We start from the raw sequence: 14,682 nt of genomic DNA, 5'->3' as shown, positions 1-14,682 counted from the left end.
TGTTGTGAACATGTGTTTATGAACTTTTAGGTAGATTTCAGTTTTATGGAATGAGCAAAGTTGAATGAAAATGTTTATGGCTCATTGTTCTGTATGAATTCCTGTCGACACCGACCAGCTCTGTCCAGTCCATGAACTACATTTCCCAGCATCCTACAGGAGATCACATAGCGCGTACACATACTGCCTCCACCAATCACAATCCACTTCCTCACTCAAAATTACCTGATTCCTGTTTACATCTGTTCCTCGTTTCCTGTCTCTGTATAAATACCTGTTTGTCATGCTTGGTCTTGGTGAAGGAATCCTCACTTTCCTCATTCCATACATTCTTCTTTATTTATTACCTTATTGCTTCATGTGAGCAGGCAGTTATCCAAGCATTTCCCTGTTAGTTGTACCGTGTATGACTATGTATGTGACAAATAAAACTTTGAAGTATTGCCTCTGTGTACTGAGCGTTGTTTACCTGTCTGTTTTCTCCCTGTATGTACCTGAACTGTTTTATTGCACCTTGTCTTTGGACGTTCCTTTTTGGTGCTGAGTTATTATTCACTGTTTTGGCTTCTGACCCTGATTTGTTTGACTTCTCTTTCGCCCCATGTGTTGTGGACTGTTTTCACCCCATGTGTTGTGGAGTGTCTAAGGTCACACTTTCATTTTTATCCACAAGAGTCTGACTAGTTCAAATGTATATATAAAAAACAAACTCATGAACCCATTTTTGGTTCCAGTCACATTTAAAACACATCAGCAAGATAAATCACACATTAATGAGAACAAAGCTTAACACCATCCCAACAAACACTGCAACACTTCATTTTAAAGCATTCGCTTTTAAAGCATCTTTATGCACATTCCAGCTGTCTCAGCATAAAGACCATCAAACAGCCTAGCTAAAGCATCCTGCCATAGCAGACGGGTTTTTTTTCAAATTATATCTTACCTCTAATGACAGTTTAAAATCACTGCAGACAAGGATGATCAACAATTAATCAATTAGTCAAATTGGGTGCTTGCATTTTATTTTTTTTTGGGCTTTGGAAAAGGGCATTCTCTACTCTGTGGAGGTCTCAGGCCTCACTTTTACAGACCCCCCCCCCTCCCCAACACATCTGAATGAATACGTGGAGCTTCATATTCGACGTACATTGAAAGGAACACTAGCTCACTGCTAAAAAGCTGAAAACTTGACTGAGGTAATGGTGGATAGTGTAAAGGTTGCTGAGCAGTGATTGGAGGAGAAAATGAAGGGCATAATTAGATAATAGATGTAGAGAGCATCAGGATTATGATCAGCCATAAGACAATGGCAGATTAGTTCATTTTTACCACTGTACCTCTAGTAAAGTGCCTACTAGTGGCTGACTGGATGATCAGGGCCTGCAGGCAGGAGGCGACAGAGTAAGATATAAAGAAAAGAAGAAAGTCACTTTAAATGCACTCAATTGGTGTCTGACAGATACCAGGGCTCTATTTTATCTAGATGTGCTGAAAAGGGCCCACACTTTTTAATATTTAGCAATGGAGTCTTTGAGGGTGTATTTAAAGCTGCACTTTGTGTGTTTTGAGGATTTGGAGACCCCTCTGGTGGAAATATGTCATTGCTTTTCTATATTCATCTAATGACAGACCAACTCTGTGCATCACAACTACTGAACTTCATTCCACAAAGAACAGTTCACAGTTGTTTGTCTTCCTATTTGTCCAGTTTGTTTACATATTGCTGTATCTATGATCCAGAAATGGTGTCAGACATCAAGCTAAATGAATGAGAGGATGAATGCAAAGAAAGACTTGAGAAGACTGAAAGATGGCAGAGCTGTAAGCTCCACTGTTCTGTCCCAGAGCAAACTGCAGTAAAGAGTTCCTGAAGAGCGTCAGTTCAGCTCACAGCACCTACAGGATAAACACAGCACAAAACACGAGGAAATATAATGAATTTGATTCAACCTGACATGATGAATACAGTTAATTAAGAACTTATATATAAAATCTGAAAGCTGTGAGTGAGACATATAAATGATTTCTTAAGTAAGCTAGGAAGATGGGAACACATTTGTAAGGAAAAAGAAGAGCAGGAAACATCACAGCCTCCCATCAAATGCCCAGAATGATGTACAGAGATATAGATGATTCTAAAATGACTGAATAAAATTATAATAAAATAAATATCTAAAATATCTCATATTTCAAAAGCAGCCATCACAAAGATCAAGGCGGATAACAAAAACATCCTCAAATAACTTTTTTGCTGACAAAATATTTTAAATATTGTATATAATATTTAAAAGTAATATTTGTTGTCTAGTTTTAGTGAATCTGCATTGTATTGTCATTGCTATTTTATTATTATTATTGTATTGTATTGTTAGTTATTACTGTATACAAAATAACAAAAATGGTCCTGGAGTACCACTGTCCTGTATGCTGTAGTGTTCTCTCTGCTCTAACACCCTCAGCTCATCTCAGGAATGGCTTGTTAATAGTTCATTAGAGCATGGGAAACTCTAAAATGTGCAGGATGGTGGTGCTCTAGGACCAGAACTGTGAACCACTGCTCTAAGGTGTAGTATTGATATTCATAATAACACATTGATCATTAACTCACCATCACATCTACGGCACCTGCAGAATCCAAATCCAATAACCAGCAAGCAACTGCAGACCAGAGAAGTCCAAACAGCAAACCTGTTGCGTTTCTCCACAGCTACACAAAGGATATTCATATTATCATTCAGCACTAAACTTAAAGATTATTGTTCAATACGTGGCTCAATGTAATAAAATAGTGAAAAGTTTAAGGCACGTGTTGGTTTGATAGAGCAAATAAAATAAGTCTTTAGTACTGATAGATTAAATAACAGCTTAAATAATGTGCAGGAGTCATCCTACCCCAGACTGTGGTGATGTTGTGTGCTACGCTGCTATGAAGCACTACACAGCTGTAGGTGTGTTTTCCTACATCCTCCTCTGGAACTGTCACACTCTTTCTGGTCTGGTATGTGCCGTCCTCATTGGGCAGCACATCAGTGACCCCTCCATCCACAGGGTGCAGATCTGGACCGAACCAGTCCACCTGAACCGCCCGGGGGTAAAACCCCGTCACGTGACATGTTACTGTAATGGAGCCGGCCTTCTGTTTCTCAAAGATCCTGACTTCTGGAACTGGAACACAATTTAAAACTACTTCATCTTCCATAAGAATAAAAAATAAAAGAATAAATCTACAGTGAGAATTTTGGTCTCATGGTTTAGATGTCTGTCACATTAGTGAGCATAAACTATATGGCCAAAATGTGGACACCGACCATCACACCTCTATGAGTTTCTTGAACATCAAATTCCAAAACCATTCACATTAATACAGAGTTGCATCCTTACTTTGTGACCATAACAGCCTCCACTCTTCTATGATGGCTTTCCACAAAAAGTGGAAAGAGTGTTTCTGGGGGAATTTGTGCCCATTTAGTCAAAACAGCATTTGTGAGGACGAGAAGGCCTCGCTCACAATCAATGTTCCTGTACATCCCAAACATGTTCAGGGGGTTGTGTTCAGGGCTCTTCGCAGACCACTGGCATTCATCCACACCAAACTCATCACACCATGTTTTTATGGACCTTGCTTTGTACAAAGTCATGCTAAAACCCAGGGGCATTGCCTGGCTTGGGCTTCAGGGGCCATAGCCTCAAATATTTTGTAAACAGCCCCATAATTTGGCAAAGGACACTCCAAAACAATCCTACAGTGAACTGGGCAGAGCCCTGGATCTTGACATGCCCAGCTAACGTCCCTGGCCTTCCCCAAACTGTTGCCAAAAAGTTGGAAGCAGATAATTGTCTAAAATGTCTTTGTGTGCTGTAGCATTAACATTACCCTTCACTTCCTAGGTGCTTCCATTTCATAATAAAGGCAGTTACATTTGACCAGGGCAGATATAGCAGGGCAGAAATTTCACAAACTGACTTGTGGACATAGATGGCATCCTATGGCAGTGCCATGTTTACTGAGTTCTTGAGGATAACCCATTCTACTGCCAGTGTTTGTCTATGGAGAGTGCATGGCTACTTGATTGATTTTATGCATATTTTAGCAATGGGTGTGGCTGAACCACATACTTTTGGCCATATAGTGTATGCAATCATGCCAGGTTCTTGGACAGTGGATAGTCAAATCTGTGCAAGACACTATAAACTAATACTAGTGTAACTACTAAATCACATTAGAATGAAGTGGGTTAAACATTTTTGTTTTTTTCTAGATGAACAATGAGGAGATCCAGAACTGAGTACATCCATAAAAATGATCTTACCTTTTCTGAGACGAACTTTAGGAGCGTTCTTGAAGATGTTGATTCGATTCAGACACACTGTTTTATAGAAATTTGTTACGACCTGTAGATCGACTTCATCTCCGTCTCTCAGACGTTTATAATATACCGCCTGATGAACGGAAGCAACGAACGTCTTTCTGTCAATATCAAAGCTTAAGAAGTCCTTTCCATTGAATGTGTGAATTAGGGATGTCTTGTAGGTTCCGTTTGGATAGAGGTAACAGCAGCCACTGGCCTGGTACACGTTTTGGTCAGACAAGGAACCTAAAACAGTAGCAGACAGAGAGAAATACAGTTTGGGTTTGAACACTGTTTGTTATGTATCTTTCTCTGCCAGGTCTCCACTTTGCATTGGAATGCTAAGAATGGTGTTCATTCACTTTCCCACTCTGAGTTTTATACTACATATGGGAGCTCTGCTTTAAGAACAGACCGTTTAAGTTTGTTGGACATTCAAAGAACTTTTTTATTACTTTGTATGTTGCAGTTTTTCACTTTCTCCTGCTTAAGGCCTAAGTGCGAATATTAATGGCCTGTTTGTTATCCACTACTTTTACTGACTCATTCCCAGTTATTGGGAGAACAAAGTTCAGTCTTAGAAATTGGCTGCATTTTCTGCTTCTCATGATCCAAACAATCTAAAAGACATTCAGTGATGTTGAGTTCTGGACTCTGGGGTGGTCAGTCAATTGTTCGGAGAACAGCAGCAACTTTGTTTGAGCTTTTCTTTTTTATCTATTTCCTTTTCTCAGTGAGGGCTTCTTTTGAGTGGAACTTGATTTTCTTCTCTCTGTCAAAGATAAAAGCGTTTAAAAGTACTGTTTATCTGATGAGGACAGTTTTGGTGGTCTCTTGCTGCGTCTCTGTATCCAGAGAATAATTTAATTGCTCCAATGTTGCTCTTTAATTGCTAAAGAGGAATATAGAGTAGATGTCTTTTTTTTCTTTTAATTGTTTTAGGAACTGTAGTTTTGAAACTCACTACTGAAAATCACAATGTCATTTGGTATCACTGGGCTGGAAAGGGTTAATTGAGAGGCACCAACCACTGCATTCCAGCAAGGCTCATGTTGTACATTTCAGAATGATTAAACTGAAGTCACGGTACCCACTTACGCTGTTTTCATGAAGATTCTGGGATTCACCAGTGTGTTCTTATTTGGGATTTGTTCTTAGGTAAGAACAGAATCTACACACACTCAAGAGCACAAAGGTGTGAATAATTCTGCAGTTTAAGAACATCATGAATCTGACATTTCACACAGACTTTTTCATTGGAACTTTCTCAAACAAATTTATGAAAAAACTCCTATTGGTGAATGAGACCCATTATTATCATTCACAGTGTAAATAGATAAAAAACAAATTACCTGTCCTGTTGAACTGATTAATAGCCAACTCAAATCCCAGGGTAAGAAAAAGTCTGTCGCGTTCTGTCCAAAGATTTATATGGTTCCAGTGCCACTGTTCTGCAGTACTGTTGATCCAGTCAGGACGGGGCATTTTAGAGTCCATATTACTGTCATAGTAGAAGAGAGTGATGTCATTCACAGTGTCCCTCTGTATGTACTCAGGGAGGTTAAAACCACGAGAGAAAATCCCATGGGAACATATGTTTACACACTCAGTGTCTGCAGAAACACACACACACACACACACACACACACACATAAACAAAGAATTTGCGTTAATAAATATTCATGTTTATTCCTTACACATTTACTCTGTTGTTCCATTTTCACACAATGGCTTGAATTTGAAATTTTTAATCCAGATTTAAAAATCCTGTTACAGATAGTACAGAGTCTTTTATTTTTATTGTCTATATTACATCTGGAATCAAATCAATCTCAGGTTATGAAGAAAAACCAAAGGGGCTGTTTTAAGATGTTATGGGACTTTTTTGCTCATTCATTAAGTCTAGTTTTGTATTAAGTTGCAATGTCAATTATGATTCACCAGAAAAATATTTCTATCTAGGTTTAGGCTTAATCTCCATCTTAATCTCCGTCCATATGTGTTATTCAGTAAGTGCTAAAGTCCTTAGGTTTACTTATTATATATTATCAGATGTAACTTATAGAATGTCGGTGGACGTCCAAAGTGTGTTTAAAAATAGTCAGTCAGTCAGGGACATGTTATGAGCGTCAATGGACATCCAAAATCAGTTTTAAAAGTTAGTTCATTGGTGACCTATTAATAACGTTCATAGACGTCCAAAATCCGTTTTAAAAAGTCAGTTAATTCGTGACCTGTTAATAGTCTTCAGTGAGCCACCCACAGCATACAGCGTTATTGTCGGCATTGATCCAGGTGAGTAAACGTTAGCTGGCCATTTTAGGTAGACCACCTTTTGCCATATACGAGTCAGTAAGCTTACAACAAATCTGTAAATATTAGTATTATGATTTGTTTATGAATAGAGGGTATAAGTGAGCTAACCTAGCTAGGTAGTATCTTATACAACTGCTGAAGCTGTCTTGCTAAGGTTAGCTAGTGCTAGAACAGTCGTGCTAACTAGGTGAAACATAGCTAGCTGTCGGTGGTGCATGTCATTAGCTTAGATTTAAAAATTTGTCATTTCATGAAAAACATGAACTCTTTTAGAAAATGATGGCAGCAACACATCTCAAAAAATTGGGACAGGGCCGTGTCTACCATTGTGTAGCATCCCCTCTTCTTTTAACAACCATCTGTAAACGTCTGGGAAGTGAGGAGACCAATTGCTGGAATTTCGAGAGAGGAACATTGTCCCATTCTTGTCTGATCATCAGTCCTGGGTCTTCTTTGCTGGATTTTTCGTTTCATGACAGATGTTTTCCAGATGTTTTCTATTGCTGAAAGGTCTGGACTGCAGGCAGGCCAGTTCAGTACCCAGACTCTTCTTCTGTGAAGCCATGCTGCTGTGATGGACGCAGTATGTGGTGTAGCATTGTCTTGCTGAAATATGCAAGGCCTTCCCTGAAAGACTGCTGTCTGGATGGAAGCATATGTTGCCAAAAGCTGTATATTTCGTTCAGCATTAATGGTGCCTTCACAGATGTGCAAGACACCTATGCCATGTGCACTTATGCTCCCCCATACCATCATGGATGCTGGCTTTTGAACTGTGAGCTAATAACAAGCTGTGAGGTCTTTACTCTGGAGGATGCAGTGTCCATTATTTCCAAAAAGAATTTCAAATTTTGATTCATCTGACCACAGGACACTTTTCCACTTTGCCTCTGTCCATTTTAAATGAGCTTGGGCCCAGAGAAGTTGGAGGTGTTTCTGGATCCTGTTTATATACGGTTTCTTCTTTGCATGTTACAGCTTTTACTTGCATTTGTGGATTGCACGGCGAACTGTGTCCACAGACAATGATTTCTGCAAGTGTTCCTGAGCCCATGCAGGGATTTCCAGTACAGAATCATGCCTGTTTTCAATGCAGTGCCGCCTGAGGGCCCGACGATCACGAGCATCCAGAATTGATCGTTGGCCTTGTCCCTTGTTTACAGGGATTTCTCCAGATTCTCTGAATCTTTTGATGATATTATGTACTGTAGATGGTGGGATATCCAGTCTTCGCAATTTTACATTGAGGAACATTTTTCTGAAACCTTTAGAGGCAGTTTTTCGCAGTTTGGTGAACCTCTGCCCATCTTTGCTTCTGAGAGACTCTGCCTCTCTAAAATGTTCTTTTTATACCCAGTCATGTGAGTTAGTTGCAAATTGCTCTTCCAGCTGTATTTTTATTAGTACCACTTACTTTTCCATCCAACTTTTTTGGAATTGGGGTTGTAAAATTTAAACCATTTTCTACTTACCCCCGATGTAGTCATTTAGCCAAGACATAATTGGTGTCCAAATGTTGTGTCTTTACTTTAGCAATGAAGCTGTGAAGCTAACATTTCTAACAAACACTAGAAGTCAATATTCATCTAAATCATTTCTGTAAATACTTCCTGAAAACATCTTTTAACCCTCTCAAACCAAATCATATTGTGCCTTATGTCACTTTGGTGTTAATTTCAGGACCTTCTTATATTTATATATTTTTTTATTATTATTTTATATTTCTACAATTAGTGTTTATTTTTGTATGATTAGTGTTGAGTGTTTTTTTTAGTGTCTATTTAAATTCACACTTTTCCTGTTTACCGTCTATTTAATGTTATTGCTACACCATGGGGGTCTGAGAGTAACTCAATTTCAATACTCTGTATGTCCTGTACATACTGTAGTATTGAAAATAAAGCTGACTTGACTTGACTCGACTTGATCTGTGTCTTCATTAAGGTGGCACAGACTTCTCAATGTAGTTAAGAACACAGTATGACATACCATGGGCTATAAAAGTGAACAAAATGTCATCACAGAGTGAATGCTGTAGGTGACCTCTCTGTCTCAGGAGTAGGATTGCTGATCTAGAATCATTTTAATGGAATTGACAGTCATAATTACTGATCCAAGATCAGTCCTGTGCAGCCTTGGTGTTGCCTGAAATGTCCGTAGTGGTGAAGTTTTGTTCATTTCTGTAGCTCAAATTAAGTCATTCGGTGTCCTACACTACACTGACAAGTGTGCTGACTTTAATGGAGACCTAGATGCGGTTTGAGAGGGTTGAGAGAAGTTTTAGGGATGTATTTATGGAAAAACATCTGGGTTAATATTGTCTTCTAGTGTCTGAGCAACGTTACACATAACGTCAGTACTAAACTAAAGAATCATTAATTGTAGTAGTCATTTCAGTCAAATTTGATTTTGGAATTTGTAAGGCAAAAAGTCAAATAATAATACTGAGCTTCTCTGTGATGCTTCCTATGTTATATAGCTGCATTATCTACTACCCGGTTCCTTCTTTGGACTGTGCTTTATTCTTTTAACAGATAAACACTGACCAAAAAAAGAGAGAGGCTTTTCAGTTCCCAGCAGTCTAGAATAGAGTTTAGAAATCTCATGGGTCTTAGGAGAATATATTAAATTCAGAGACAGCATATAAAACTAGAGACAAGCTCAAGCCCTTTGCATTGAAAAGAACATGTCATGATAGAACTACTTCACAGTTGTTTAGACCCAGTGCCCACTGAAATAAACATTTAAAAATAACTAAAAATGGACTTCCGGTGGCGCCATGTTGCAGGAAGCAGGGTGAAAATTAGCTCTTACAAAAACCAGTTAAAACTAGCCCATTAAAACAACATTAACGACAGAAAAGAGAGACAAACTCGAGAAAGAAAGTGTAAAAAAAAGAGACATGGAGAGAAAAGGGAGAACTAACTAAAAAGACAAGTCGAATGAAGGATGTACCGACGCAGAGAAAGAAACAACGCTGGGGAAGACACATGCTGGCAGCGAGGATACGGTAATACTGGCGGAGCTACGCAAGTTAAGGCAAGAACATACATAAGCAGTTAATGACAACAAGAAGGCCCTGGCAAGACTAGAGACTAATTTGAAGGAACTTTTTGAAAGAACCGTCTCGTTAGAGCAACGAACAGTAAACATGGAGGAAAGGCTGGGAATCGCGGAAGACTGGAGTGTTAGGCTGGAAGAATCAGCCGCCTTTCTGCTTCACCAAGAGGCAAAGTTAGCCGCAAAGTGCAACGAGAGTCAAGGTTGAGTCGTAACAGCATACGGATACATGGCATCCCGGAGGGATGAGAAAAACGGTTTGTGACTGGTTGCAAATCTCAGACGACATGGATATCCGCATTGAAAGAGCACACCACTCACTGGTTCCCAAACCGAAAGAGAATACTGCCCCTCCTCGAGCAACCATTGTCCATTTTTTAGATTGTCGGGTGAAAGATTGCGTGATACAGCAAGCGTGGAAACAAAAGATAGTATATGAGGGACAGAGCATCTACCTCAATCAAGACTACACAACTGAAGTACAGAAAAAGAGAAAGCAGGTGCCGTAATAAAAAAAACTAAAGGAGAAGAACGTGAAAGCACAGTCTCCATATCCTGCATAGCTGAAGGTGTTTCTGGAATCATGGACTAAAACTTTCACTACACTATTGGAGGCTGCTCCCATGCTGAGGGACATGGGGATCTATGTTGAGGAGGACAAGACAGAAACACTACAGAAGGATATGGCACAAGGCAGTTGGACCATGGTGACAGGGCAGAAAGGCAGGAAGAAACAGCCACACACCACAGAGGTGGACTTACAAGACTCCATCGAGTGAACTATTTTCATGGGTATTATGGTAAGGATCAGAGAAAGGATTTGAATAAATAAACAGACGAATAAATGAGGGTCCTGAAACGTACTTGGACAATCAGTATCTGCCTAATATAGTACACATTGAGGATAAACAGGGCTGGTTTGAGGAACACTACTTGTATAATTCAACAGAAATATTGGTTACATGGAGTGAGATAGATACTCAGTTAGAGTAAGTGGCAACTTTACATAACAGCCGAGAAGTTGCAGTTGCAAATAGCACTACTTCCCCAGAGAGAACTCGCCACATCTCTCTGGCCTTGGGACTTTCGGGAGTCACATTGTTTTGTTATTGTATATTAGTTCTCAAGCATGTGCTTATTGTTTGTTATTGAATGGTAAATTAGACAGGCTGCCACCAGAACAGGGACCAACTACAAAAAAATCCAAAGTAGAAAGAACTAGGCCTTAAGGATTGGATTTCATCCAACCTTCATAGACTGGGTGACAATAATACATAAAAACCCAAAGTCGTGGATCAGAGTTAACGGTTGCTGCTCAGATTTTTTCTACCTCAAAAGAGGAGTCAGACAGGGAGATTGTTTGAGCCCGTTACTATTTGCTGTAAGTATTAAACCGTTGGCCGAGTCAATAAGATTAAATAAAGACATAAAGGGAATAAAAGACAAAGAACATAATTATCTTTATTCGCAGATGACATATTAACATACATAAGCGAACCGTCATCATCTGTCCCAGCCCTGTTAGACAACTTGAAGGAATATGGAGAAATATTGGGATATGTGACCAATGAAGCTAAATCAGTAGCGATGATGCTCTCAGGCAATTGTCCAGCAGAACTAGAGGGAAAAGTTCACTTTAAGTGGACTAATAAAGGATTTAGATACCTGGGCATCATCATTACGCCTGTAACATCAAAGCTATTTGAAGTGAATTATGGGAAACTGATAACTGAGATAAAGAAGGATTTGACTAGATGGGAGATTTTACCTATGATGTTAATAGGAACAATAAAAATGAATGTATTACCAAGATTATTATTTTGTTCCAATCACTACCTATTGGGATTCCTAGCTGTACTTTCAAAATATTAGACAAAATAATATCACAATTCCTATGGCAAAAGAAGAAAGCTAGAATTAAATATAAGACACTTCCTTGCCTGAAAGAGAGGGGAGGGCTAAGATTACATAATCTGAAAAATTACTATTGGGCAGCAAATCTAAGAGCTATAATTATGTGGCTAACTAAAGAGACAGATGCAGTATGGGTAGGAATGGAGCAAAGATCATGTCAGAATGTACAGTTGGAATCACTCACATTTTTGACAGAAAAGGCACAGAGGAAACTCAAAATCGGTAATAAGTGGATTACAATGAGAATATGGTCAATGGTACGAAAGAAGTTCAATCTCTCAAACTCCATCTGTAGAATCCAGATTTTTACCATCTATTATGGATGCAGGATATAATAAATGGTCAAACAAGGGTTTAATATACATTGCACCGTTGTTCAATGGACAAACCATGAAGTCATATGAACAACTTACACAGGAGTTTAATCTTTCAGCCCATGATTTTTATAAATTCTAACAACTAAGACATCCACAAACATAAGGAATGGGAGAATATTTACAAAGCACCATCCAAACTAGAGGAACTATTAATGTCATTTACAGAGAGTAAGACAAAAAAGGGATTATATAAAAATGTATAAAGCATTACAACATGAATCTAAGGATAACAACATGGAGGTCAAAGAAAAATGGGAGTTGGAAGCAAACATTATAATAACAGATGAAAGGTGGGAGGAAACGTTCAAAGCAGGGCATAAATTAACTAGTAGCCCAACATGGAGGGAATTTGACTGGAAAATAAAGGTGAGATATTTTAACACCTTCAAAATACAGCAATACATCTGAGCTGTGCTGGAGAGATTGTGGACTGGTGGGGGATTTCACACATATATTTTGGGATTGCCCAAAACTTGTAGAATTTTGGAAGAGAATTTTGTTCAAAATGAGATCAAAAAGATTCTAGGGATTACTCTTACTTTAGATCCAGCACTTTGTATGTTGGGTATACTCCCTGATAATATAACAGATGGAGACTTAACGTACTTAGTAAGAACTTTACTTTTACTAGCAAAGAAAATGATAACCACTTCCTGGTTAAAGCCACAGCCCCCCAGCATAGCACAATGGAAAGCAGGGGTAAAGAATGTCTTTATTATAATGCCACAGCTCATGAGATGGATGCTGCCATGGCCGATCACCTCAAGCATGCCCCCTGCAGAGCTTTTAACTTTGTTTTTGTTTTTTTCTTTTCTTGTTTGACTTCTCAGAAACTGAAATGAACATGATTTTGTCTTGTTATATAATTACCTTGATTTCCTTTACATTAAAACGTTGTAAATCAAAAACGAAATTCTTTCTGAATTGATGCATAGGACATGACCTTTGTCATAGTCCTGATGTAGTTCATGGTCCAGTTTTATGTTCCACAAATGAAATTAAGAATAACTGCACGTTTTCAAAAAAGTTTCCATTTAACAAAGTTTGTTTTGTTTTATGTTTACATTGGAATCAAAATTGTCAGTTAACTACAGGAAGATTCTTTGCATGGTGAAAAGGTTCTTCGGATTGACAGAGAATGTGTTGTATATGGTTCTATATAGAAAAATTGATTCTATATAGCATCAAAAAAGGTTCTTCTATCGTTACAGTGTATTAAGCATGAAATGGTTCTATATAGGATTCATGGTTCTAAATAGAACTATTCCTTTTTAAAGTGCTACTATTCCTTTTTTAAAGTGTACTAGTGGAAATTAATTTTTGATGACTTTTCAATGCCTTTTAACCCAGAAACTATGTCTGCTAGGTGACTCTGGTAGTATATTTCAATTTATTTCATTTTTTTTATATTTTTTTTCCTAAGGCCTTAGAGCACCTTAAAATGATGTTTTTACTGTGACTTTTTGGGCGTCTTTTCAACTTTCATTTTCAACCTTAACATTATGAGAACACTGCTTAGTCCACACAGGATTAAAATAAAACTGGAAGTAAATCCTACCTTCGTATGAGCCGCTATACACTCGACGAAGGAGGTGTAGAACAAAGAAAATGAGTCTGATTTTCATAGCCACTCTCTTTACATCTGCACAGTTCTGGTGTCTCGTCTGCTCGTGCTGTTTTTCCGATATTGAGAGAATGTCTTAAGTGTGCTTGTCCGAGTCTCGGGAGCGCGCACGCTCATGTGATCCGCTTTGAGGGCTGAGGTAGTAGTTTCAGTTCTTTATTGTAGTTATATAGACTAAATAAACCCCTGTGCATTTCTATCAACAACAAAGCAGCTTTAATTTACGTCTTTTCAACTTTCATTTTCAACCTTAATAAAGCGTAGTGTAAACGGCAGTCAGATACGTGATTTGAAACGTTGTTTCAACGGCGACATGTTCACAGTTTGCCTGTCAGATTCTGAAAATGAAAGTAAAAGGCTGCTATGCGTTTGATGAAGGAGCTGGAAGAGAAAGAGGAGAGTGAAGCTGCTTTTCATGGCTGCTCTCTTTACTTCTGCACCGTGTTGATAAGTCCTCTTCTTCTGTTTAAGGTTCTAGATTGTGGAGATTACCCGGTTGTGGCAGACACCCGTCCCCTGGGCGCCGATCACGAGTGCATGCATCACTGGCATTGTGCCGTGCTCCGTCCCTTTGTCTCTCTCAGGAGCGTGCGCATTTATGTCTTCCGTTTCAAGGGCAGTTAGTCCATCTTTTACTTACTTTGACCTGAACATCAGGAACTGTGAAGGAGATACTTCTTTTACAGTGGTCTTTAGGAGGGGTGCGTTTACAGCTTGTTTTTGGGACCAATATCCGCTACCTGTGTAATTTTAAGGATGTAACACCAATGTAGCCAGATTTAAGATGGGGTGCATTTCTCAGCAGGTAAAAAAGCTATGCTGTACTGATCTGTATCACCTTTCTAAATTTCCATGTGATTAGACTCAGTTACTTTATAAGCCTGGGTTTTAGATTTGGACTTTGTGAGGTATTGGTTCCCCTAGTAGAGCTGCTGAGTGTTTACGTTTGTGAATTTGCCTTCTTGTGTATTTTGACCGTGTTTTTGGACTTTTTGCCTGATCTCTTCTTTATGTTTGTCCTCTTTTCTATTTTGCCCTT

At 38.7% G+C, this 14,682-nt stretch overlaps 1 protein-coding gene across 2 annotated transcripts; it reads right to left on the bottom strand.

Annotated features, from left to right (window-relative positions):
- Positions 1–79: 79 nt before the first annotated feature.
- Positions 80–14,218, bottom strand: LOC118800974 (class I histocompatibility antigen, F10 alpha chain-like). Of its 2 annotated transcripts, none has more exons than XM_036561153.1 (6): positions 13,578–14,218; positions 5,705–5,965; positions 4,314–4,598; positions 2,896–3,168; positions 2,612–2,710; positions 80–1,899 (listed from the first exon to the last, which is right to left on the bottom strand). In XM_036561153.1, the coding sequence occupies exons 1-6, from the start codon at positions 13,642–13,644 to the stop codon at positions 1,886–1,888; spliced, it is 999 nt and encodes a 332-aa protein (XP_036417046.1). In that variant the 5' UTR covers positions 13,645–14,218; the 3' UTR covers positions 80–1,885. The 2 variants fall into 2 exon arrangements, with proteins under 2 accessions (XP_036417046.1, XP_036417047.1); XM_036561154.1 differs by having other exon boundaries at positions 5,705–5,853; positions 13,578–13,708.
- Positions 14,219–14,682: the final 464 nt, after the last annotated feature.

Source organism: Colossoma macropomum, unplaced genomic scaffold (genome assembly GCF_904425465.1).
Source record: "Colossoma macropomum unplaced genomic scaffold, Colossoma_macropomum, whole genome shotgun sequence".
NCBI classification, from domain to species: Eukaryota; Metazoa; Chordata; class Actinopteri; order Characiformes; family Serrasalmidae; genus Colossoma; species Colossoma macropomum.
The sequence above is the reverse complement of the archived record's forward strand: the minus strand, read 5'-3'. Positions and strand labels throughout refer to the sequence as shown.

What these genes read in the sequence shown, in the direction of transcription:
- LOC118800974 (XM_036561153.1), bottom strand. Translation starts at nt 13,644, where the DNA reads ATGAAAATCAGACTCATTTTCTTTGTTCTACACCTCCTTCGTCGAGTG. An exon ending in GTATAGCGGCTCATACGAAG is followed by an intron (nt 5,966 to 13,577) that starts GTAGGATTTACT and finishes GTGTTTCTGCAG; the next exon opens with ACACTGAGTGTGTAAACATA. An exon ending in TAAAGTTCGTCTCAGAAAAG is followed by an intron (nt 3,169 to 4,313) that starts GTAAGATCATTT and finishes ATTGTGTTCCAG; the next exon opens with TTCCAGAAGTCAGGATCTTT.